The sequence below is a fragment of the Mizuhopecten yessoensis genome, unplaced genomic scaffold (genome assembly GCF_002113885.1).
Source record: "Mizuhopecten yessoensis strain PY_sf001 unplaced genomic scaffold, ASM211388v2 scaffold10883, whole genome shotgun sequence".
In the NCBI taxonomy this organism is placed as follows: Eukaryota; Metazoa; Mollusca; class Bivalvia; order Pectinida; family Pectinidae; genus Mizuhopecten; species Mizuhopecten yessoensis.
Genome location: NW_018408769.1, coordinates 339,202 through 365,998, shown reverse-complemented (window position 1 = coordinate 365,998; position 26,797 = coordinate 339,202). Strand labels below are relative to the sequence as shown.

General features: G+C 35.8%; 2 protein-coding genes across 13 annotated transcripts in view; one reads left to right on the top strand and one right to left on the bottom strand.

Moving 5' to 3' along the window:
• LOC110463258 overlaps nucleotides 1-17,154 on the top strand; it is a 46,996-nt gene extending 29,842 nt beyond the window's left edge. For 7 of the 12 annotated variants that reach the window (XM_021517694.1, XM_021517701.1, XM_021517699.1 and 4 more), the window contains exons 5-9: nucleotides 784-813; nucleotides 968-982; nucleotides 3,251-3,259; nucleotides 9,378-10,226; nucleotides 14,531-17,154. In XM_021517694.1, coding sequence (XP_021373369.1) covers nucleotides 784-813; nucleotides 968-982; nucleotides 3,251-3,259; nucleotides 9,378-10,226; nucleotides 14,531-14,817 — 1,190 coding nt within the window. In that variant the 3' untranslated portion in view covers nucleotides 14,818-17,154. Of the gene's footprint in view, nucleotides 1-783; nucleotides 814-967; nucleotides 983-3,250; nucleotides 3,260-9,377; nucleotides 10,227-13,546; nucleotides 13,563-14,530 lie in introns of all 12 variants that reach the window. The other 5 variants (XM_021517707.1, XM_021517704.1, XM_021517703.1 and 2 more) reach the window with 5 other exon arrangements.
• A 1,699-nt stretch (nucleotides 17,155-18,853) lies between these two features.
• On the bottom strand, nucleotides 18,854-25,766 carry LOC110463252 (cytochrome P450 3A11-like). Its single transcript, XM_021517689.1, has 12 exons — nucleotides 25,689-25,766; nucleotides 25,478-25,574; nucleotides 25,174-25,226; nucleotides 24,746-24,842; nucleotides 23,281-23,483; nucleotides 22,795-22,943; nucleotides 22,516-22,643; nucleotides 22,175-22,390; nucleotides 21,847-21,935; nucleotides 21,530-21,670; nucleotides 21,152-21,314; nucleotides 18,854-20,905 (listed from the first exon to the last, which is right to left on the bottom strand). The coding sequence occupies exons 1-12, from the start codon at nucleotides 25,736-25,738 to the stop codon at nucleotides 20,813-20,815; spliced, it is 1,479 nt and encodes a 492-aa protein (XP_021373364.1). The 5' UTR covers nucleotides 25,739-25,766; the 3' UTR covers nucleotides 18,854-20,812.
• Nucleotides 25,767-26,797: the final 1,031 nt, after the last annotated feature.

Here is a 26,797-nt window from a genome sequence, read left to right as displayed (position 1 = left end):
TGCTGGTCATGTTTAACGTATCCTTGTAATTGCATTTCAGCTGTTCACTTTTCGAGCTTCCCGATATTAAAAAGCTGCTGTTTTGCTTAATGTTTTTTTTATATTAATCTATATGGAATATTTATTATCTCAATATTAAGATGAAACATAAAAAGAAAATAAAAGAGTTATTTAACTTGGTTTACAAATTCTACTCCATGGATTAATACTGAAGTCTTACATTTCAATAAAAACGATTAATTAAAAACACAAATTTGATTGCTAATACTTTAAAAGGACTTGTTTTGATAAAGCATTTGATATTTACTTGACACACACGAAAATATCAATACCACAATTTAAGAATATATATGTGGTATCTATTGTAACTGTATTACGTGGTATATATAGTACCTGTATTACGTGGTATCCATAGTAACTGTATTACCTGGTAACTATAGTATCTGTATTACGTGGTATCTATAGTATATGTATTACGTGGTATCTATAGTAACTGTATTACATGGTATATATAGTAACTGCATTACGTGGTATCTATATTATCTGTATTACGTGGTATCCATAGTAACTGTATTACGTGGTATCTATAGTAATTGTATTACGTGGTATATATAGTAACTGTATTACTTGGTATCTATAGTAACTGTATTACGTGGTATCTTTAGTACCTATATAACGTGGTATCTACAGTAACTGTATTTCTTGGTATCCATACCGTTATGACCATAACCTGTATATTTTTCCTTTTCACTTTGGCTGATCTGTGTTTTGTGGCGATCACAGAAGCACACCTAGATCCATATGTAGCATTCAGTGAGTATTTATAAATTAAACCACTACTAGCACTCCGAAAACAAGGGTTGTATGAATATTCCTCGATTTATTTACTTTCACAAATTTAAATTATTTTCTCAATGATTTTTATCCTTTTTTTCCTTTACCTCCCCGTGTTCGTTGCCGATAACAGAGGAGAAATACTATAGTGAGTATGTCCAGGGAAGAATTGATGTCGTACCGTCTCACTAACATCTCGTCCAATTCATCATTACTAATTATATTATTTATTGTATTTTCATTTTCTCAAGAAAACTAAGATTGTTAAGGGGTGACTACGAGCTTTCTGCTACGCTGCCTCACGTGGCTGTATAGAGGCAAACGGCTTCGTTGGTTTATAGGTTCAATGATCTGGAACTTATGTCCTTTGTTATAACGTCTCTCTACACTTGTCATTTGTAGCGAAGACTGAATTTCGAACACAACCATGGTGATAAGAAATAAATGATGAAAGAGTAGACCGTTCCAGCATCAACGCAGATTTGATGTTAACCACCCTTACGCTTTCACCTCTTACGTGGAATTCCAAAGATAACGAATAACTGCACAGACAAATATAACACCATACTAAAGGACGGGTACTGGTTCATAGCTATCAGCTTGATAAACAGTAATGACATTACATTAAGATAAACAGTATATTTCGACGTCATAATAAAAAAATACAACAAGAGAATACCGAAATATAAAAAAAAAAAAAAAATGGAACTTCAGAAATCAATTAATCTTGGGCAAAATGTGGACAAAGGACAGATTTACGCGGAGATCATTGAAAAGTAAAAGGAGAATAAGACCAGGTGATCCGGAAGGAAATCGTCCTTTTGAGCCGTAAAGTGATGATTTTACAATTAACGATATTAAACAAGATACAATAATTCATTAGGACCATTCTACAGAGCACTCCTCCATACACTCTCATCCGTCAGGGTCGTATGGCAAAATTCCAATGAAAACTATCAATTTATTGATTAACATGGATGCTTTGTCCCTCTAATTAATTTTGGATAGCTTTATAAACTCAAACATGTACTCGTAGTTTCGTACATATAATTGCTGTAAACACAAACTATAAGTAAACTTTGTTTATTGTTTATTGATAATAGTAAGTTTATACCAGATTAAATACAATAAAATGTGTAGGGTTCGAAGAAGTCGACATTGGTCAGTGATCCAAACAGTTTACAGATTTGTTTATAAGAATTTAAGGATGAATACAACTCGTTTGCTTCCTGAATGCCTTACCAACAATGTATGGTCATTTTACTGGCGTCATTTGCACCGTGCATTGAGTGATTGTATTCGTTGCAATTTCTGAAGCAAAAGATTTATTTTCGGTCGATAGAGAGAGAAAGAACAACTCAGGAGATCGTCAAGAATGATTATCAATGGAAATCGCCATTATCCAAGTTAATCACTCAATATAATTTTATATTGTGGGGATTATTTTTGTGGTAGATTTTCAAAGAGAAGAAACCATTTTTTTCATGTTAAATAGAAATCTTGCAATTAAATCAGAATACGGATTTGATCACTGTTCTGACGATGTTTTTCTGACATTATCAACTTATCTTATAACCATTGGCGTTAGAGCGAGCGTACATGATATGATACACGAATGCAGTGTATTGTAGTGACAGCTGCAACTGATTTATTTAATCGCATTATTGCGTTTATTGTTACATCATCAATGTTGCAGGTTCAATTAGGACATCAATATTTAGCGTATGGTGTGACTTATCCTAAGACATCATTACAAATTGCTAAGTATGATGTCATCATGTTCTGTGTTGTTATCAAATAACATGTCATCCTCTGAAGATCCTTGAAAGACGCGAAGGCACTATGGTTTGCCTTCTTCTTAGGGGGTAGGGTTGTCAAAAGGGTTTGCTTTTTAATTTTTATTGCTTATATAAGGGTATTTTATTTTTATAATGTCTGTTGCCTGTTTTGTTTTGTAATCGATTCAATGTTACATTTATAATGTATTGGACTTGCATTTCAGCATATGTATAAGTTTATGTAGTATATATAAGCACATGTATGTATATACAATATATATATTGAATGTTCCGTTATACTAACTGAGACATTGATAATGATGCCATTAGTTTAGCCAGTTTGATATGACTGCAAGTTAATTATGACAATCCATTGCGTTATTTCTATTCATTAATACCAGTCTGTTCCTAGTATGCGGTCCTGGACCGTTATATTGCCGTTTTGACATTAAAAACGTTTCTATAATTGAATGTGTTAGATAAGTATTTTCAATAACTTTCTACTTATCTGCACTATGCAGCCTGATGTATCAAATGATAATTGTTTTGCATAACTTACATATCCTGACTTTCTATTTCCATTCCAACCCTTCCTACCACCACCACTACCACATTACCTGGACAATTCCCGACCACAGAAGAAGACAGTAAGTATATAGTTCTTGTTAAACGTAACTGTCTTACGTCATGCACATATGTACGTACAGGGACGTCACGGTATAGTCTAGCTTCGTCAATTTCCTTTGTACTGAAACTGTCATGTACGTGACTGTACGATCTACGTCAGTGCCATATCTACGTCACTGTTCCTTTCTACGTCACTGTTATCACTACGTCACTGTACCTACCTGTTCCACGTCATTGTCCTAAGTCACATTCCCCGTCATGTTAAACAAGTCTGTGCACATTTAGCATGTCTTCCTCCTGTATTATCCAAAATATTCTGTTTCAGTCTCCTTAACTGCCGCCATCGGTACAAAATACAGGAAAACCTCATATACTGCCGTCATCATTAAAGACAACGTAAACCTGTTATACTGCCGTCATCATTTAAGACTAAGTAAACCTGTAATACTGCCATCATCAGTAAAGACTACGTAAATCTGTTATACTGCCGTCATCAGTAAACACTACGTAAACCTGTTATACTGCCGTCATCAGTAAAGATTACGTAAACCTGTTATACTGCCGTCATCAGTAAACACTACGTTAACCTGTTATAGTGCCGTCATCAATAAAGACTACGTGAACCTGTTATACTGCCGTCATCAGTAAACACTACGTAAACCTGTTATACTGCCGTCATCAGTAAAGACTACGTAAACCTGTTATACTGCCGTCATCAGTAAACACTACGTAAACCTGTTATACTGCCGTCATCAGTAAACACTACGTGAACCTGTTATACTGCCGTCATCAGTAAAGACTACGTTAACCTGTTATACTGCCGTCATCAGTAAACACTACGTGAACCTGTTATACTGCCGTCATCAGTAAACACTACGTAAACCTGTTATACTGCCGTCATCAGTAAACACTACGTAAACCTGTTATACTGCCGTCATCAGTAAACACTACGTGAACCTGTTATACTGCCGTCATCAGTAAAGACTACGTGAACCTGTTATACTGCCGTCATCAGTAAACACTACGTGAACCTGTTATACTGCCGTCATCAGTAAACACTACGTAAACCTGTTATACTGCCGTCATCAGTAAACACTACGTGAACCTGTTATACTGCCGTCATCAGTAAAGACTTCATGACCCTGTTATACTGCCGTCATCAATAAAGACTACGTGAACCTGTTATACTGTCGTCATCAGAAAAGACTACATAAACCTGTTATACTGCCGTCATCAGTGAAGACTACGTACACCTGTTATACTGCCGTCATCAATAAATACTACGTGAACCTGTTACACTGCCGTCATCAGTAAAGACTACGTGAACCTGTTATACTGCCGTCATCAGTAAACACTACATAAACCTGTTATACTGCCGTCATCAGTAAACACTACGTGAACCTGTTATACTGCCGTCATCAGTAAACACTACGTAAACCTGCTATACTGCCGTCATCAGTAAACACTACGTGAACCTGTTATACTGCCGTCATCAGTAAACACTACGTAAACCTGTTATACTGCCGTCATCAGTAAACACTACGTGAACCTGTTATACTGCCGTCATCAGTAAACACTACGTGAACCTGTTATACTGCCGTCATCAGTAAACTCTACGTAAACCTGTTATACTGCCGTCATCAATAAAGACTACGTGAACCTGTTATACTGTCGTCATCATTGAACACTACGCGAACCTGTTATACTGCCGTCATCAGTAAACACTACGTGAACCTGTTATTCTGCCGTCATCAGTAAACTCTACGTAAACCTGTTATACTGCCGTCATCAGTAAACACTACGTTAACCTGTTATACTGCCGTCATCATTTAAGACTACATAAACCTGTTATACTGCCGTCATCATTTAAGACTACATAAACCTGTTATACTGCCTTCATCAGTAAAGACCACATACACCGGCTGTTTTAAAACTATTTGAATTCGATTTTCCGTGCTATAGTTTCGACCCTCTTGGGATCAAATCGCGTCGTTCCGATCAGACCTATGTTTAACCAATCATACCCGAATGATGATGATACTGATTACACTGTAGGCGTTCCGATCAGACCTATGTTGATACTGATTACACTGTAGGCGTTCCGACCGATGTTTGACCAATCATACCCGAATGATGATGATACTGATTACACTGTAGGCGTTCCCTATATTGGTGTATTGTGTCCGCTGTTAAGATGGTATAGCTGTATATTTATAGAAATGTGTATTTGTAAATATATATAAGCATGGTTTGCAACACGATTACTTCGAAAATATGTGTATAAATTTGCATTACGGAATATGTTACTACTCAAGTGTCGGCATGGCCGATACCATCCTAATTGTCATAATAGGAATTTCAATTATTAGACATTTGACATTTGTAGTAAAAAAGGATTGTTGTTTTGAGAAAATTATCTTTTTCTGTAAAATGTGTTTTATGTTCGATGATTTACGCCTTTATTGTATTTAGAATGCTGTCACTAAGACGTGTCTGGTGGTAAGAACGTGTGTTTTTTGGGTTACACTGTATTTCCAGTGTCGGTGTTAGTTGCAGGTTGTCATTATCTACCTCTATACGTTAACCTCTGTCTCAGTGTATTGGTGTTGTCAGGGTGTTACCATTACTAAGAACACAAAGCGCAGAGCTGAGTCCTGATATTTGTTGGTATAAGTGTTAGACGCTGTGGCTTCTCACTTCTCTGTGTATCGTTGGGTTAAGTGGAACGGTTCCAAAGAAATAAATTACAGCCCACATGCACCTTTCAATTATACCCATAGCTTGTATATTGTTGTGTCCTTATTCTTTATCATAACACCTCAGTCCAAGGGCAGATGTAATGTAGACAAACCATAGCAACATCATCATCCTGTTGTATTGGTAGGTGTACAGTTAGTATGAGAAAGTCTTGATAGACCATGCGATGTTCAGAGGTCAATTGTGAAGGTCAAGTCCAAGGTCGTCTATACATAATGCATATCTGCATGTCTGAAGTAATGAGTAGGTAATGGGTTCAGGGGCTGTTACCTGTTTATACGCTAGGATCTACAGCGCTGTGATCTCACCGTAATGATGGTTCGGGCGCACGTGTAATCAGCATGCTTTGTAAGTTTCGGTGTACTGATATTAATTGATCAGCGTTAATTTAAATAAGATACCTGCTATTATGAGATAACATTTCAGTTGTAGATTACCGAATTTTCGCTCAAATCAATTGATATAATGATTGCGCTTTTGAGAACTGGGGCCTGCAACGTGAACACTAGCTAATAACTATGTGTAAATACCGTCCCTTATGTAAAAGTATTCGGTGTTCAAGAGATGGGAGGGTTGAGCCTTATGTTAGCGCGTTATATACGACACTGTATGAGGGATGTAAAACTACCCCATAATTTCCCTTCCTATCAATAGATACAATTAATACATTAAGCTAGTTAGTGCTCAAAGATATGGACATCTGGGTCGAGTTAAAGACACTACCTTTTGTCTTTCTTAATTAGTAACATGCAAATAGATACTAACATTCAGTATCTTGCAATGAAGCACGGCGTGGGAACCCGGTTGGCAATTAGCCAATGCATCACTAGGGAGGTCTGACGTCATAAACTGAGATTATGACGTAAATTGGTTGTAGACGCTCCCCGAGCAACTATATAGCAGTATAACCCTGTGGAATCATATCATTCTCAATGGAAACGTATGATGATATATTTTGACCTTTTAACCAGAGACTAATTCATGCCAATATCTACTATTCTGTGACAAGGTTACACATCTAGGCAAATACATCGGCCTTCTCTTACACGTGTATAAACGGGTAGGCAGTGAGCTGTACTTACAAGTGTATATAACAGTTCAAGGTTATCCTGTAACATATGCATGTTCGCTAACATGCTGACGGAAACTTCCTAGAAACATTTGTATACTAATGTTTTATAGCGGTCCTGATTTTAGTTGGTGTATGCCTCGTTGTTGTTTGTCAAATTACTGTCTTCTCAATGCAAAGTTTGTTACATCACGAACATTGCTAAATAACTAGTTATCGCTAATAGCCTTATACAAGCAGTTAGACGTGGAGAGATGATGAAGTCATTCACGGAGGTTTCACATTCTGTTCTACTTTTATAAACTTAGTGCTCCAAATTCGTCGACAGAGATAGTGTTTGCAAATTTACCATCGATATTTGGGACATCACGATAACTGCTTATACCCTGTAGGCTGTTTAATTGTGACAGGTATTTTGTATAATTAATTCACTTGTTGACCCCGACTATTGACCATTCGTTCCGTACTATTATCCGAATGTGGTCGTTAAAATGCCTCAGACACAACTGAATTAATCACTAAAATATGTAATGCTTACATAGCTGTTTCCTTCTGCTGATAATGGCTCATTGTCACCAACAAAATTCGTTAAGGGGGGAAGTAAAAACGTTAAGGTAACCAGACTTTGTCTGTTGGTACTAATGTCTAGGGCTGCCTATCTTTGTTACTTTGATAAATCTCCGGAGAGGTCAGTATCTACAGTTGGAATGTGAAGGTGTAAAATACTCTCTGTTTGCGATAGTATACAGGTGTATAGTCATGAGACGATGGTCGTTATGCGGGATACTAGTGATTCATCCCCTACCCTCTTTTCTATAGCCACCACTTGGCGCGATCTATCCCACTTATATCTAGTTTTGTTTCCTTAAGACCACTAAAAAAAACAAAATGATGAGACAAAAATACCACTAACAGTAACTCGCTGCGGGACTGATTTTGGTGGTGCTGAAGACATGTTTTCCGTTTTATCGCGTTGATATGACATTGACCTCTGTTACCAATTATATACTTCTATTGGCATCTACCTTTACATGTTAGATTATCCCTCTGTGTGTGCGTGTGTACAATCTCTCGTAATCCGCAAGTCCCACGTAACGTTATAGCGACATTGACCTCGTGCAATTGTCCTATTTCATGGACGTAAATCTTAGACTGGCAGATAAATTTCAATAGTAATAACAGATAAACTATTTGTACCAATTAAGTGGTTTTAATTAATTGATCTGTCACGTGTAACGCTTTGATTATTATACTATGTACAAGTCTGAAGTAGCAGAAGAAAAACAATATCAATCAAAGAAAAAGTGCCATTTGCTAGCTTGGTTTCCCGAATTGATCTCAGAATGTCTACGATATATATATTATATACTTTCGCTGCTGTTATAAACGTTACTGAACAAGTTAAATCATTAACTGACGTGAAATACAGAAAACTGATAAAGCCCCAAACGTGTTGTTAACCAGTCCCTAAGTCATCAGAGCCACTGATGTCGATGGTTATGCAGGCATAGGTGCTTCTAAGAATGTACAGATAATTAAACCTGTAGATAAAGTTATTTATATATAAGTGACCTGTTCAAACATCTCCCTTTAATCCAGGTGTAACAAGGTTGGCTGCTGGCGAAGTGGGCCCTGCATCTCAGTAGGAATGCCAGCACTAGCATTGTTAATTACCAAATTCTTGTGAAGATCTGGAAACTATCACGTTTGATCTTTTTGGTAAACAAGATCGACTAGAAGATAGAGAAATGACGTCAAAAACCAAGTTTGATAAAAGATGTAGCATGTTTCAACAAAATAGTTCTTCCTCCTACTGTGTTTAGAACAGGTTGTTCTAGGAGAGACGGGTTTTGGATATATCGAAAGTCGGGAATTAGAGTCTACATTATAAACCGTTCTTCAGATGAAAGTAAGGAACGAACTATGTGTTTGTGTAAAATTTCAATTTGAATTGCCATTAGTCGTATGTGAGAACATTGAGTTGTTCCCAATGAAAACCACTGGTTACTTGGGCCACGGTGAGTTTCAGTCAATGTGGAATATTTCTACGTCTTGATTGTTGCTAAGACTGTGTCGTGTATGTATGTTTAGTGACACGAACCTGGATTTTAAACACAGCATTTCATGTTTACAATTAAGTATTTGACTGTCAAAACGAAGCAGGAAAAGAAGCGAGATTATACTGCCTTTGTTTATAAGTAAGATGTGATTTAGTTGACAGTTGATTGATTGAACCACAGGTAAGAGACACGTGTAAAGGTGAATGTGTGTATGACCAGATTGTAACTAACCATCCGTTCTGTCCCCTACAGAGAAGCTGTACAACGACTCCGCCTTCTATGATGCTCCTGACACGGACTATCCCACCATCGAAGACCAAATCACCCTATGTAAGAAAATCGCGCGTTCGTTGACGTCGGCAGCCAATAAGAAAGCGAGAGGATCCAAGATGTTTGCCAAGCGTAAACGACGTGCTAGCAAATGGATACACGATGGCGAGTCACATATCGGATCGTCTTCAGCCGGGGACGTAGCTGACCTTCACGACCTCGATAGCGAACTTCACCTAAACGAAGGCGGTAGCAACCCACTGTTCTCATTTCGTATACCCAATATTAGGAACCGTATTCTGTTGACAGACGGCGGTACTCCAAAAATGAGTATTTCACAGCAGGAATTTGAACAATTGAGGCTACAACAGAAAAAATGCGAGCACAAGGCAGTGTCTCCGAGTACCTGTCATAGCCTGGTAGCTGACCTGCACAACCAGAGAAACAGGGGAGCGAAATTATTTCAAAAACGTCAAGCAAGGTCAGAGAAATGGGTCATCGACGAAAACAACGCAACGAAACCGATGTTGTCACAACAAAAAATTAATTCATTTTTGGAGTCAACATCATCAGTACAAAACAAGGCCCCCACCCCTTGGGAGGCAGCCCTGGGTAACCCCCAGGGACGTGTGGATAATGCGTTTGACCAAATGGACTATTCAAAACCCACTCCACAGCAAAAATATAGTCCGGCACCCCAGCTGCCACAGCCCGCCCCTCAAGTCGCCCACGACCTCTCGGGAACGCAAAATGTCAGTGTAGTGACTGGGCCAAACTTTAACCGCACCCCCAAGGGATGGGGGTGTGGCCCCCCACCAACAGCTGTTCAGGGTGAGTATACTTGTGTTTGATGCCCTGTTATTTTATAAAGTATAACGGGAAAATATGTATGCTTATTATAACTACTGCCTTAATAACTAATAACACTGACATGTAAAAGTATCGATTTGTATTTAGTTTCTTATTTATATATTGATAATTAAATTTCATTGAACTGTTCCACTTTCAAGTATTTAGTACTCGGAAAACGAAAGTACCACATTTGTGTGACATACTAAGCCTATCACTAACCCACGTGTTTCTTGTTTTGATACTTGATATATGTTATGTCCATCATATACTTGCTGTTTGACTGCTGTAATAGGCTTTTACCGGACATTTGATAATAATACAGCAAAACCGTAACGTAACAGAATGGCTAGAATGTGCGGTGATATTAGGCCACCCTCCAGGCACACTCGATTCAACAACTAACGCCAATAGAGCTGTGCACTAATTGGACCTTACGTGTTTATAGTTGTTGCCAGGGATACCCTCAATATACACATACTTTTCTATCATTTGTATTTATGTTTAACCATACGCCCACGAAAAACACGTGCACGTGTGCAGCAAGTAGCGCAGGAGGTAGGAGACGTAATCTAAAACATCTGTAACAATGTGGCACAGCAGTTTAATAACTGTGGTTATTGTCTACCACAGCATGCTGCAATAGTCCAGTACACAAATAGACCATCACCTGTTTACTGTGTATGTGCGTACACGCCAACTGTTCATCATCATGTCAAAGTAACACCTGCTTCGATTCGAACAGAAAAAAGATCTGTTATTGCAAATATTATTCAATGAAATGCAGTAAAATACAATTTAACAGAGGTTAAATTTTCAAAAGGTGCATTTAGCTGAAATAAAACCCGGAAATTACATATTTTGATTGGATGATAGAATACTTCATACAAAGGAACCAGGTTACACTTCTTCTCTAACATATGAAATGTCGTATTGAACATAGCAATGAGGCGAAAGGGATCTTTGCAGTTTGATTTTTGAAAACAACGAGAGAGTGAAATAACTTTGGGTACATATGGCCGTTAACGTTAACATCAACTCATAGCTTACCATGTTTTGAGAATCAAAGGCATAACATTGATCTAAGAAATTATACTGATAAGTTTAGTTATAAAGAGTTATCTCACAGCTCGTGGCCTTCTGAAAACAAAGAATATCTTCTGATCATCTCAAGGAATCACTAATATACTTCAGAGTTAATTTACACAAACCAAGCTAACAACACCGGTGTCTAGTCAGTCGCAAATGGAACTGGCCATCTTTTTCTGTAAAAGTAGTGATATATGCACTCTTTGCTAGACAAAGTAAACGTACGTTTTCGAAAGCTCGCAGAATAAGTTTTCTGGTACTGTTTGTGTTCCAAACAAACAAAGCATTCATCAGTACGCAATTTGATTTGGTTGTATAAATACTTTAATAAGAAGCAAATACAAAGTTTTTGACTTCCTGTATTGTTATTTTTGATGTTTTAAACTGCCTTACAAAAATGTGCTTTCAAACAATCGTTTGCTGACATCATAAACCTCTGGTTCTCATATAAATAGTCCTCTCCGAGACAGACAAGAAATTAAACAATTGGAAAACACGACGAAGAAATGTATTTGAATTTAAATAAGTCTAATTGGAATTTAAAAAACTACTTTTGGCTGTTAGATGTCAAAATTAATTAAGCTTATTCAAAAATTGTTTCGGAAGTATGAGATTTGTTATATATATCTAAAACAACAATTAGTTAATTCATAATTACAATGGATTAATTTAGTATACCCGGATTTTATACCGTTAAATCCTTATAATCATGCCAAAATTAATACTTTCATATTACAATAAATTCATTTTATTTTTCGATCTTAATGATGTTCCCAAATAGCATAAACACAAACCAGAGTAAATTTGGTTTTGTACCTCTAATGTGTACCCCACTTTGTCAATGATACTTTATTCGTTTCAATATGGAACTCTTCAACATGTAAGTTTCTCCTGTCAATAGTCACACATTCGTATAAATGTCTGTCTTTGATTATAAAGCACTTGTTCTGCCATCCAATAAGAATATGGAACATTGTCATATTTCCCAAAAATGTCCTGATTTTGAAACCTTAATATCTTTAATAACTTTAAATAAATTCATTGTATTCTACAATAAGCCAATTGCAAATAGCAACACTAGCTTTCATTGTTGAAAACAAAGCATAAGTTCAGCGTCGAAATCTAATTGTTCTATATAGTAACAGCTTATCTATAATATCCCAAAGTTAAGCCTATAATAATGACAGGTCTATTTGAGGGCACCTGTCCTAGCATCTACATCTGACTAACAGGCGATGCCATATCACTTGTGCACTGACCACAGTTAAACAGCGTAAATTACGGCATAGAACTATATTCATCGATATCATAATAAAAGTCCGAATGTCTCGCTGTGTTGGTGCACTAGTAGCCGGGTTTGTAACGCCTTTGATATAAGTGCAACTTTCCGATTGCACCGCTATCATAGGTTAAAACATACAGGATCAGTTCCTCTCAACATCACAACCACTGTTGGTGTTAGTTAGGTCACTTCCGTATCATTTAGTGTACACAATCTTAAAGAAACAGGATTACCTGGATCTATTATATTGAAATACCAGAGCTGAATTCATATCGCAGTAAGCCTTATATGAAATAGAAATTTGCCAGAATTTTAAATTATCACTTCGACTGGAAATAAAAGAATGAAAATTCCTAGCGCTCCAGCAACAATGTCCTAATAGTCTAACCAGTTATTGTTTCAATTGGTTACATAGCACAACAACAACAACAATAAAACGTCAACTCAAAAATATACAAAGATAAACGAAACGTTAGCATGACGCCATAAAAAAATCACACAGTATAACACTACGTAAGATACATTTACAAAGCGGTTTCGTGACATCATATAATATTACAAACCGTTTGAATGACATCACATATGATTACAAAACCATAACATGACATTCGTTTTTTACATTACGCGTGTAAGGTACCAGTTATTTAATTGAAAAAAACCCCGATTTAATTACCTTAGTTTTCATTAATTAACTATAACGTTATGTGTCAGATATACACTTCATGATCACATGATCAGATCTAAGCAAGTTAGGGTAAAGCAATTTACTATTGACCTAAACTAATTATTCTCAGCATATTATGTCTGAATAAATGTTTCGCATGAACACCTCAAAAATCAATATAGACTATAAACTGTATGATTTGACATGCATCGTGCCCGATAATTTCCCAAGGCACAGTGTCCTAAAAATGTTCTTGTCCAAACACAGGTACAACTTTCTGAAGGTAAGTGCAATGCGGCACCTCTCATCAGTCTGACTATCCCCACCCTTCCTCCTCCTCCAGCCCCGGGACGGATGACTATCACCCTATCTTGCCCCAGCTCTAAGTGGGGTATTTGTCCATCACCCTCATTGTTCAACACACTCTCCATTGCCCGGTCCTTTGTGTTGTTACACGGCAGACCTTGGTGTCTTGGGTCCAGGCGGTCGTTTTTAATGTGATCATGCATGTTGTTTTTAGTAGATTTTAGCTTAGCTTATCGTTTTTTATTTGATTTTCTCACATCATCATCCATATATGTCTATATCTTGGCATCATCATTATTTTCACATTGAAGCAAACGAGCAAATACCTAACCGCAAACAAAGTTTTCAATTTCATATCTGAAACATCCGCTTTTGCTTTTTCTCTACGCGTCAAATTCTTAATTGTCGTATTTAAGACGATTAATATGATCTATAATTAAAATATTTACAAAATAAAAAAAAATAGAAAAAATTACATGTGTTTTGTGACTGCAATGCAATTTCACTTTTAGTTGTTTCCTGATCATTCTTTGCTGAAATTAAATTTCAATCAATGTATGTATATACAATTTTGCAATTCACGAGTCAAACAAGTATTTGAAATATTGTATGCGACATAAAAAATACGTTGTTTTCACAAAAACCAAAACTTTTCATTTATCATATTATTTTATGTATGTACGTGTGTTTAACGGTATGAGTGCGTATGTATGTATTTTCGCCTAGTCCCGACACACCAAAAATGGTAGGTATCTGTATGTTTTCTGTGTTTATAAATCACAGTTTCGTATTCGTATTCTTGTTCGTAACACCTTTGGTTCATTTACGTTCCATTCAATAACTATTAAAACAGATACTAATTTTACCTCAAGTGTCTAATTATTAACTTTAAAATTAGCAACAATAATTCTGATGATCAGTCTAACTTTGTCTCTTTTGCTGCAGCTGATGAACACCATGGTTACAACACGCTTCGTCGTCAGGTGTCACATAAACAGGAACAGCCCCCGCCTCCCCCGCCAAAGCCTCTCAAGGCAACGCAAGAAAACTACAACCCCAAAATGAGGGCTTGGAACCCGGAAATGAGTGGATCGTATAATCATAATACGTACAATATCGCCAGGTTCCGAGGTCCAGGAGGCAGCGCGGGTCCAGAACAATACGGTCACCGTGCCGCAGATTCGTATCAAAACATGGTGCCGTCACATATGATAATCGCGTCCGATGTGTGATCCTATTAACCTTTTCCACGCCTTTATTCGTATAACTTGGATTATAATGATGACCCTCTAAACACGAGTGAAAGTTGGATATATATATATAGTTCACCTTACTTAAATGTGTGGTTTAATAAGCAAGATTCCAGAAAATCGTGATCATGACTTTTAATTATAGTGTTGTATATATAAGAACTGTGCGTGCGTGTTTGCCTGGATTAATTTAACATAATAAACTAGGACTATAACAGAATAGAAAATCGGCAGAAATGTAAAAAAAAGAAAACCTTGAAACGACTTGAGAGTCTATGCTGTGTGCCTTAATCATATGTCTTCCAACAGGGCTGTTTTGAAACTCGATTCCTGCAATATTAATTGTAGACCAACAACACCTGTATCTGGGCGGTAAAAGAACCACTGCATGAAGAGATTATATGCCGTCTGATGGGGAGAATAGAGGTTTGGGCAGGCGTCCAGATCCCGTTTTATTTTTGCTGTCGTTTGTTACTTATGTTGTTACTATGGATACCTCAAGCATTCCCCTTAGTTTAGTGAGTTTTTTTGGGAGTAGCTACCTCTTGCACTGTGTCTGTGATTCGCACTACCCGGGATTTTGTTTAATGAGAAACTGTCTTTTCTGTAATTTTTCCTTCTCGTTTGTTTGAGGTTATAAGACAAAAAGGATTTAAAGTTCAATATGACCACCAACTCCTCCTTCACCGCCCCTCTGTTGGAGTACTGCCCACGTGTGTGCTATCCTGTACGTGTATACACACGAGAACACACAACCCGTCTGCTGCAACCTATCCGACGAGCTGGATGCACTCTCCAAGGTCTCTGCGAGACAAACGGCCGCGCCTAATAAGGATCTCGTTAATGATATAGCAGCAGTGTCAAATGATAGTACTGACTGAGGTGGAACACGAGATTACCGTCCTTACCCTTATGATGGTACTGACTGAGATAGACCACGAGATTACCGCCCTTACCCTAGTAAATATTTGTGACTGTGGTGTACAAGGCTTGCTGTTCTTATTTCCAGTGACCGCCATCAGTATGCTGTGCACAGCAACATGTACATGAGTTAGTCCCCTTTGTATTGGTGTTAATAGGTTTGGATATGCAAGTTTTACCTATAAAACTGTAAATAATCTTGTTATAATATTTGTAACTAGTTTATTTATTTTATTTGTTTTATTTGTTTGTGAATTAACACATTTTGTATGGAGTTATTAATATATGTTATAACTTATTATATGGTGATCTAAACTATTTATGGAGTATAAAATTCCCTAATTTATTTTCATACTTGCACCTTAGAACGGTGACTTTAAATGCCATTAGTATTTGCCACCCTGAATATAGCAAAATAATCTATCATGTTTTGCTTGTTTTTACTTTTAATGATCCATTTTTGAAATCCATATAGTATCATAAGCTAAAAATAGAACCGTATGACGCCACACCGACCTTGGACCCTAATACATCATGAGTGTGACATCACTGCTGTAGCAGGAAAACGTCTCCTTTCGTTCATTGTTTTCGTCAGACCAGGCACCTTAGGTCAGGTGCACGAGTCATACGGTTCTAACCATCAAAGTATAAAAATAAGCAAAATTTGGGGTTTTTTCATCACATGACAAATGTGTGTGGACACAATGCCAACATTTTGACAGGAATGTTTTGTATCATTAACCAGCATTAATATCTATTTATATCATTTTACAAATTTCCCGATTGATGTCATAATCCAAGTCGCCCGGATGTTTGGTGCATGTCCTGGTAACCTTGTTGTCCACACTTCCATCGTTGTATAGTTTCACACTGTACAGCGTGCCCTGGAGAATTGCGGTCAAAAATAAAGAGAGTTAACGAAAAGTTACGCTCTGCTGTTGAGCTTTCTGCAGACAGACATCCGGGCGATTGCGATTGTTGTGTAGTCTGATGATGAATGAGATTGTCCTATTTGGGTGAAGATACAATGCCAAATTGATAGGACACCTGTCAACATCAACATCTGCTTTCGATAGTCCACTGATGTAGTACTACATCCAGTGCATGCCGTTGGCCTTTAACACAAAATAAACAAAAAATATCGAAAAATCTCTGTTGAATTGTTTTATATGTAAACAGCTATATTCATTTTGTCAAGCCTTATTGCAAGAAAGCCTTGTTTGGCTGACACCTCATTTGTCAATGGATGAAAGTACGCCTATTTGTTCTAATTATGGTCGACATATTTCATGACTTTCGCAGATTATTTTCATATAAATGTTAGTGTTCGTTATATAATCAAGTGTGATCATATTTTACGCTCAAAATACTTGTTAATCAAATAAATATAAATATACCAATAGATATTGGAACTGAAATCTTTTGAAACTGTTTATGATGTTTCGAATCATTACACTCTGTATAGTATACGTATAATGTGAATTGAAGCAATATACCAAGGTTTATTGTTTGATTTCCTTAGAATCAGTAACAAGTCCAGCTAGTGAGTTATCTAAATTTGTGTTATTATCTTCCTTGAATATCAATATTTTCATTTATCAATACAACTTCGAATCAACATATCTTCGTGACATTCAATGTTTTGAGATTTCTTTTCGCAGTAGCTGTACGTATTATCGGTTAAAGTACTTTATTTATATGTTATACTCCAGAAACCAAAATGGCTTTAATGCGGAGGGGTATAGTTACCTTATGCTCCCAAAAACATGAATTCTGTTCGATCTTTTGTTTAAATGTCTCCTCTGGTGACATCTGATGACCTGCACTGATATCAACTAACACAATTCAGTATCAACCTTTATCAAAACCTGTTCGTTTTTGATGACATATTTTCCTAGACGAGTGTCGAATATGATGCTTTTCCTTCCGCGCAAATGTTTTCTTCTTCTTTTCCTTCAATGTGGCAACTCATATTTTCGCTATTTTTTTCCTCGTGAAAGTTCTTAATGTCATCGTATACTGTCCAAGAATTACAAACAATGTACTACAGCGTGGAAATGCCCTACCCATAAATAAGATCTTATGACGTTATTGTGGCGAGGTGTCCCATTTAGACACAAAAAGCACATAGAACCCATCGAGAGATGAAGTGAGTGATCGGACAACTAATACATAAAACTCTAGTGTTGTTATTAAAGGTTTAGTAAAGATAATTTACAAATCAAAAGTCTCTGAAAGCCGTGGAATCATACTTTTACTTTTGAAAAGGGATCAACTCTCTCAGAGAAGTTGATTTGAAAAGGATTAAAACCACTGTTGCATATGTGCGAACAAAGATATTGTAACAAACACACAGGGTTAAACCTAAAACCATAAAGCAATATCAAATACCAGATCATGTTTCGGCTGACACTAATTCAGGTCATAATACATTATTCTATCTCTTTGAAGATACGCAGGATAGTATTAGCCAAAAACATTATTGTTACGGTGGAGATCTACAGCACATAACCCGGTGGTCAATCTACAGAATAATATTAACCAAAGTAATCATAATCGGAATTTGAAGATCAACAGAACAGTATAAGACGTCAAGGAATATCCATACTCTGAGGATAAACACCCACAGTACAATATTAGACATCACGGAATATCCATACTCTGAGGATAAACACTCACAGTACAATATTAGACATCACGGAATATCCATACTCTGAGGATAAACACTCACAGTACAATATTAGACGTCACGGAATAGCCATACTCTGAGGCTAAACACCCATAGTACAATATTACACGTCACGGAATAGTCATACTCTGAGGCTAAACCCCCATAGTACAATATAAGACGTCACGGAATAGTCATACTCTGAGAATAAACACCCATAGTACAATATTAGACGTCACGGAATAGCCATACTCTGAGGATAAACACCCATAGTACAATATTAGACGTCACCGAATAGCCATACTCTGAGGTTAAACACCCATAGTACAATATTAGACGTCACGGAATAGTCGTACTCTGAGGATAAACACCCATAGTACAATATTAGACGTCACGGAATAGCCACACTCTGAGAATAAACACCCACAGTACAATATAATACAAAGCAGTGCTACTTATGTTTATGTTTTCATAAATGAAGGATACAAAAGAGAAACAATTTATACTTATGAATTAATGAGTATTTTATTTTTTAAATCTCGTACTACAGTCTTAAATAATATCATAAGCACAAACCAACTTTACATTCCACATTGTGATTCAAGCTCTACCCAATTCAAAGAAACGTTTTTGATTTGAATCAAATCAACCTCTTTCCAATTTTAACTTGACAAAGATAAAGATGAATTTTACGCCGTTAACTGCTGTGCTAGTAGGATAGTTACTATTACAATTTTAATATAAAAAGTGTGGTCTTCCTTCGTCGTTTCTGTTTTAGTGTTACGTATATATGCATATAATTCGTATTTTAAACCTATGGATTAATCATTTTACATTGTGTATATTAATTTGTTAAATAAAAATGAAACACAAATGACGACGGGAAACAATTAATGACACTCGTGCCCTGCCAGGGAATCGATCATATCTTATAAATAATTTAGGGAAAACAAGAGAGTAGGACATTTTTTTAACTCGTGCCCTATCCGGGACTCGGACCCGCGACCTACGGCACTGATCGCCTAGCCTAGAAATATGAGTTTCTTCCACCACATCACTTCGACTATATTAAAAAGAATGTTTTGTTTACGTAACGGTCGTCAACAGATCGACACTTTCAAGGGGGTCATAGTGACACTTAGTCTATTAATGATACGAGTACATGGATTGCAATGTAAAGATATATACATGAATACGAATTGTACAAGTATTATTTGATATTAGATATAGTACAATAACGACGGGAAGACAATGTCTTAATCTTCGGATCAATATACACTATACACTGTGTTTATAAATTGGATGAATAACATAGAAACAAACATATTCATATCTACGAAAAATCAAAACAAACGAAAAGGTTCTTACAAAGCAATTTTTTCAATGTTTTCAGTTATTTCGATTTAAAGTTAAGCGATGAAAATAAGAAAATATACAGTCTAAATTGGGATTGTTTCTCAAATTTGTTTTCCACATTGACAACATAACAAAATAGTCCTAATTATTGCAGTATAATGTACTGATATTTTGTCTTTCGAGCGGCGAATGTATTTTGTATAATCCCAATCGATTTGTATAACAAATTACATATCGATATACATGTCAACTTGTATTATAGACACATTATAACATACATGATCGATACAATATACTAAACGTTTAAGATGAAAACATGTTCTCAAACAAGCTATGACGCTTTGAAGGGAAATTGAGATTCGTGTATAACTCCTGTCTTTATAAAACGATAACAAAACATTTTAAAAAAAACACTCAATTATGATAAAAGCTGCCTGATTAACGATTTCTGATCAAATATAAATTTATGTTGATTTTCAAATTCATTACAAGTAGCTTATAACATTTCAATGTAGATTATAGCATACAATTGCCTTGTAATCCGTCCGGTGATCTTTTGAAACAACACTGTCAAAATGCACTTTACCACTACATAGCCAAACCATTCAAGGTTATAGTTGTTTAGCAATTACGTGATTGTACTTGCCTGTGACGAATTATCTACATTGTCTAACGTTTGTAGTTATACGAACCGATACGACGTCCACATTTTGCTGGAGAACAGTTCCACGTAAGTAAAACCGTATCCTGTCAACAGTTCCATACCATAATGTTCTAAGTTATATGCTCTGACCAAATCTCCTTATACACATGAACAGTTCGGTTAAGAACATTTGAAATAATCTTCACACGAACATTTCGGAGAGGTGAATGAGATTCTCTACTCTCGGTGGCGATCAGGTGGTATTCGGTAGTCACCTAGTAGAAGGACGTACGCCGACTAGCTCCATGCGTGGCTACCCTGCTGTGAAGGGCCTTTGTGTATCGACTGGGGTTGTCAATTTTCAAATTCAAATGTTCAAGATGTCTCCTTCATCCGGCTTTGGCATTTCTGGCATGAACGAGCTTTACATGGACTCCGTCTTTTGGAACGATGGCTCCGCGACAAAGAAGGTTCAGGTCGTCCTGAAATAATTACGCTGTATGTTAAAACGGGTGTTCTATCATGTTTTGTTAAAAACGATAGAAGTATTTTCAATAAAACTAATATAAATACGAACTGCATATAGTATTCACTTATTGATTACTTAAGTTGAGCACAAATAGTGTAACGCATGACTATTATTTCTTTAAAAGTAACTCTATACATGTATAAGGAAGACATAATATATTAACGGATTCCTTTATATTGGTGATGTGACATGTTATTACCTGTGAGGAGTTGGCGGGTTTCAGTTCATAATCCTTGATGATACGAGCAACAGCGATCTTGGTTTCCAGCATTGCAAAGCGGGACCCAATACAGTTCCGTGGACCAGCCCCAAAAGGCATGAATGTATACGGACGGATCTGAGACTTGTTTTCCGGGGAAAACCTGTATATGAAAATAAACATTTTCATTACAAATTAATAAAAATAAATAAAAATGTTTTGCATTTAAAGTAAATTTTTTACTCTATTTTCATCATTATCTATACTTTCTAAATTATGTCTCTGAAAGATTAGTAACTTAACACTTGAATGCGTATTGTAATGTGGCACTATATAAATTTAAAGTTATACAAGATTTGATTGCAATTGAGAGCTTACCGTTCTGGCATAAATTTCTCTGGGTGGTCCCAGAATTGAGTGTCATGGTGAAGTCCCCACACGTCCACCTGTACATTCATACCAGTCGGAATATACACGTGTCCGTACGTGCGAGCAGCAGCTGCTTGTCGTGTGACGATCCTGCGGATAAACACAAAAGTTTATTTATCTTATTTTTAAAATTATGTTGATGTCAAATCAAAATCGGAAAGCAATTTAATTTCAGTGTATTTTGATTTGTGTTAGTATTCATTCCATATGAATTATTCCGATGACGACAATAATATATTGATTTGTGTATAAGATGATATACTTACAGTGAGGCGGTTGGGTACAGGCGGCAAACCTCGTCAAACACCATGTCTAAATAGGGTAGCTTTTGGACCGACTGGTAACTGATTTTCTCCTGTAAGGATAAATATTTAGGTTAGGAATTGTACCCATATGCATCTCATTTACATGCTATTTAGGTTACTCCAATTCACTGCCTTACTTCATACATTATACAGGTAACTCATATTCAGCTTACACGCTATGGGGCTAGTTTGTTTCGTTATCATTCTTTCTTGTGAAACAATCTGTGAAATTGTGCAAAAATCATCCAGATAATATTCAAACGTCATTAAATGATAGGTAAGTACTTACTTGTCCGAGCTGTTTGATTTCTCTACGGATACGTCTTTGGGCTTCTGGATTCTTGGCAAGTAAGTGGCAGTGGAAAGCCAGAACGGCGCTTGTTGTTTCGTATCCAGCAAGCAAGAACGTCAGGCTTTGTGCAACAATTTCTCTGTCGGTCATTTTCTGGTGTTTGTCGGAATGAAACAGCATCTGTTGCATCAGGTCAGTCACAGATCCATCATTCTAAAAAGTCCAAATTGACAATATTCATAAATTTAATGTTTTTCATTTTGAAAAACTTCCTATATCACTGATGGCAAAGCGAATGTAAGAAGACTTAGTGAGTAAACCTAATTAGCTATACATACCCCAATCTCTCGCCTGATTCGGATGACCTCGATGATCTGATGTCGCAACCAAGACACAGGGTTCATGCCAATAGCGAGTACCACATTCTTAATGGCGAATATGAAGTACTGAACGAATGGGAATAGCACTGAAACACAACATTTACACGTGATCAGAACGTACTTATATCGGCAGATTATAATGTTTACACACGTAGTCTCACATGAAAGATAACGATTTCAAAATCATGCGTCAAAAGGAAAAGTTTAAAAAAAGATGTTTAGTTTGTGGACACTTACTGACTATTGGAAGGATGACTGTGGTGCTCATGTTTCTAAATAAAGACTGGATGTTATTGAGGAAAGCATCAGACAAGTCCAGCTGAGCGTTTGTATGGAGGCCGAAGGCGCAACGCCCTATCACATCTAGAGTCAGGCTTTGGAATTGTCTAAACGAAAGAAAAAATCACTTATTGTTTGTATTGGAGAATATGAAAAATGTGCTCATCATCTATGATAATTATGAACATTATGGTCATTTAAAGATGCAATTCTCATATTAGTTTTAATTGAAAATATTCAGTATCAATCTGTGAATTGTGCAAATAATTCTGTATACAAATCATGTAGTGGTAGCAAAACATTGAATATTTACAGAAAAAAAGTGTATACATAAAGTAATTACATTGAATATGTACAAACAAATATTATATACATAAGGTAATAACATTGAATATGTACAAACAAATATTATATACATAAGGTAATATAATTGCATATGCGTACCTGTAGATGTCGAAGTAGATGCCCTTGTCCTGCTGCGTGCCGAGGTTTTGGAGAAGTTTGTCTATCTGCTGTTCCATTACAACCGTCATTGTCCTCAGCTTGCTGGTGCTGAATGCGGGCGATAGGATGCTGCGACTGCGGCGCCATTGATGACCGTTTTCCAGGAACAGACCGAGACTCTTCCTAGGGGCCAGGGGGAACGGCTGTAACAGGCAGCAAATGATATAGTACTTCTTCTATGGGTTATGCATACTCTCATTGTAATGTTGACGAATAGTGATTTACAGAACAACCAATTGATGGAGTGTGTGCATAAATACATTAATGCTACAGGACGGTTTAAATAGATAAATATTCAAGCTGTATGTGGTTGGTATATTCTTTGTATTCTGTAAGATAAATTCATTATTTCTGTTGATAGTGGATAATGTATATATACATTTACATATATTATACCAAGGTTGATTGATCACAGGGCAACAAATGTCCAGGGACTTCATGTGGTCATGACACTTAAGGTATGATGGAGTAATGTAAATCAATAGTTTTAATTTATTTAATTATTGAAAAACTGATAATTTATTATGAAATACCAAAATGCCATATATTTGTATCCTTATCATATTTAATGCCCAACTGAACATTCATTTAAAACAAATAAAAACTGCATTAAATAAACCAACAAACCCATGCCAGTAGATACAAATGTGGTGTTAGAGTGTATGAGTGAGTGAGATTATTTTGTGTTCTTATATAATAATTAATGTCTTCTTTTTGTGTTTTCATATTTTTTTTATATTTTTTTTTATTTTTTTCTGTTTTCTTTTAGTTAATTTTCTATATGATTTTCCAACTCATCTCAAGACATGTCTACTTCAAATAAGTCCTGGTACATTTCTTTATCAGCATACATGCATGTATCAGTTTTGCCGTAGCAAATTTTAGTTGCTCAAGGTAAAGACGTATATCCATATATTTAATTCGATTTGGAATACTGTGTATATTAATAACGGTATATGTAATTCTTCTTGACACAAATTTTACAACTATATTAAATATTAATATCTCAAAGTTTGTACTTTTTTTAAAACAAATACTATTTTTTCCAAGGATTTTTTTTTATCTTAAGTATCACATGAAATAATGTGGGGGTTTTATGGTGGTTTTTTTTTTTTTGTAGAAACATGAAAATATTAATCCAGCCTAATTAAATGTACATTACCTAGCAATAAATGTATCCAAGTGCCATGTGATGAGTTGAAATAAAATGTATGTATGTAAATATTGTATTGTATATCAAAAGTATGCTCGAAGCCATGGAGAGCTTATATAGGCAAAGCCTGTTGCTCAATCCTTTTGTTTAATCAATAAAGTATGTTTGAAATGAAACGAATGGAGCTAAATTTAAATAAAAACATATTGTAATTTAACTGTTTCAAAATATTTTTCTTTATTTTATATGTACCTTTCTCGCCTGGAAATTTGTGAAGTCTTTTACCAGTACCTCCCTTACGACGGCTGGATCACTGATTGAAAGAACAGGAGTAAATCCCTCGAAATATCTGAACAACAAAAAGAGAAACCATGAAGTCTCAGAACCTATTAGCTATAATTCGATGTAGATAAAGATGATATAATCCGTGGTTTGCGAGATAGTGATACCTGCATCAGTTTGTACATTGAACTAGATATACATACCCATATACAAGAGCTGATATAATGAACAAAATAGAACGTTTAAAGAACAGTCGCGGAAGATATAGGTTAAAAATTATTTATAGGACAATAACATTAACAAATTTACTGAAATAAAACATAAAGCAATCCAAACCAATTATTTCGACAGCATATATTCTGCACATTTATACCAAAAAATAATTTTAAGATGCTTACCCAAAGGCTTTTCCATAAGTCTTCCTCCAGTCAATAATTGCTTGGAGCTGCCCCTAAAAAAAACAATAAATATTATGTACACTTGTAATCTATACAAAAAATAGTGCCTGGCTCATCCTTAAATAGCCATATCATTTAATTGGAAGTAAAGCTCAATCAAACCTAGCCCCACTAAAGATAGAATTTCAATCAAAACGTAAAAATCAGAACAGGTCTTTTCAAAAACATTTGGACGAAAGAACATATTAAGAAATCTACAACATGTTAATTATTAAATTGGGAAGTCTTACTAAAATATCCGTACCTTTTTCATTATTTCGATGATGTTTCCTAGAAGAAACACAGGTTTCGGCCCGGGTATTCCATATCGCTCAAACACACCGAAGTGAAGTTTCAAATACCTGTAAGTGTAAGATATTACAATTTACATGTGTAATCAATATTTCAATATGACTGTTATTTTTAAATCACGGAACAAAGTACACGTAAATGACAAGTTACCTGGCTATACATACCAGTATGCTAAAACAGAGACCAATACCATCAGTACCAGAGAAAGTGCCATGTTAGTTTGTAAAATAATGTAATGTAATCCGTAGCTAGTGTTCCAAGTAAATGATGGAATTATGAATTGGTCGAAACCTTTTATATGCGATCGGTTTTAGTACCCTGTGTCTACTTGGTGTGGAGGGAAGGGCTTGTGCTGATATCCTTGCTGGTAAGGGGGTACCTCCCTTATCACATCCTTTATACACTTAGCTATCTTAGGACAAACACTTCACGTCTATATTAGGTAACTGCCGAATAAATATAGAAACACTGGTCAAATTTAGTAACATTTTGGCTATTTGTAAGACGTGTACTTCAAATGAATGTTAGACTACTAGGGGGTTATAATGATAATATTTAAATTCTCTCTTCTGATAATTCTAAATATGGAAGCTACACTTGAGACTTTGAGATCCCTGTTGATTATAACGGGTATCGTCCTTTAACGAGTCGCGACCCTCACTCAGATTTGTGTTTTGAACACCACACATAACGAGTTTGTTTAGGAGTAATTGCATCCTGTAACAACATTAAAAATATTATAGAAATATGAAATGTTGAAAAAAAAATGCTGTCCGGAGCAGTTTTATTTCAAGTTTTTTGTTTTTATGAATTAATAGAACAAAAACAAATTTGTTTGTTTTCGAGAAAAACTTCGATGAATATAACTTACATTATTACGGCTATATAGGATTATTTTGGCTAAAGGAGTCAAATATTTCACAACTTTCTCTTATTCATCTATGATTTTAATTTAGCAGTGCTATCATATACTAAATCAATTTTAATATATATGCTATTAGTTATATTGCATTATTATCTTATGTTTTTTTACGATTTACAGATACAGTTATATTCAGATATGTTCTGCATTCATATTGTAATGAAAACACATTTCAACAGAATATATTTTGAAATGCATCCTTCGACAAAAATCATCATGTATTAGCTTGTCCAACACTCACAACATATCTTATTATGTTTAATAAAACTATAGGGGTATGTTTGTTATACCATGTATTCCCCTCATTCATTTATATAATAAAATAATGAAACAAACTGTGGTTGCATTCTC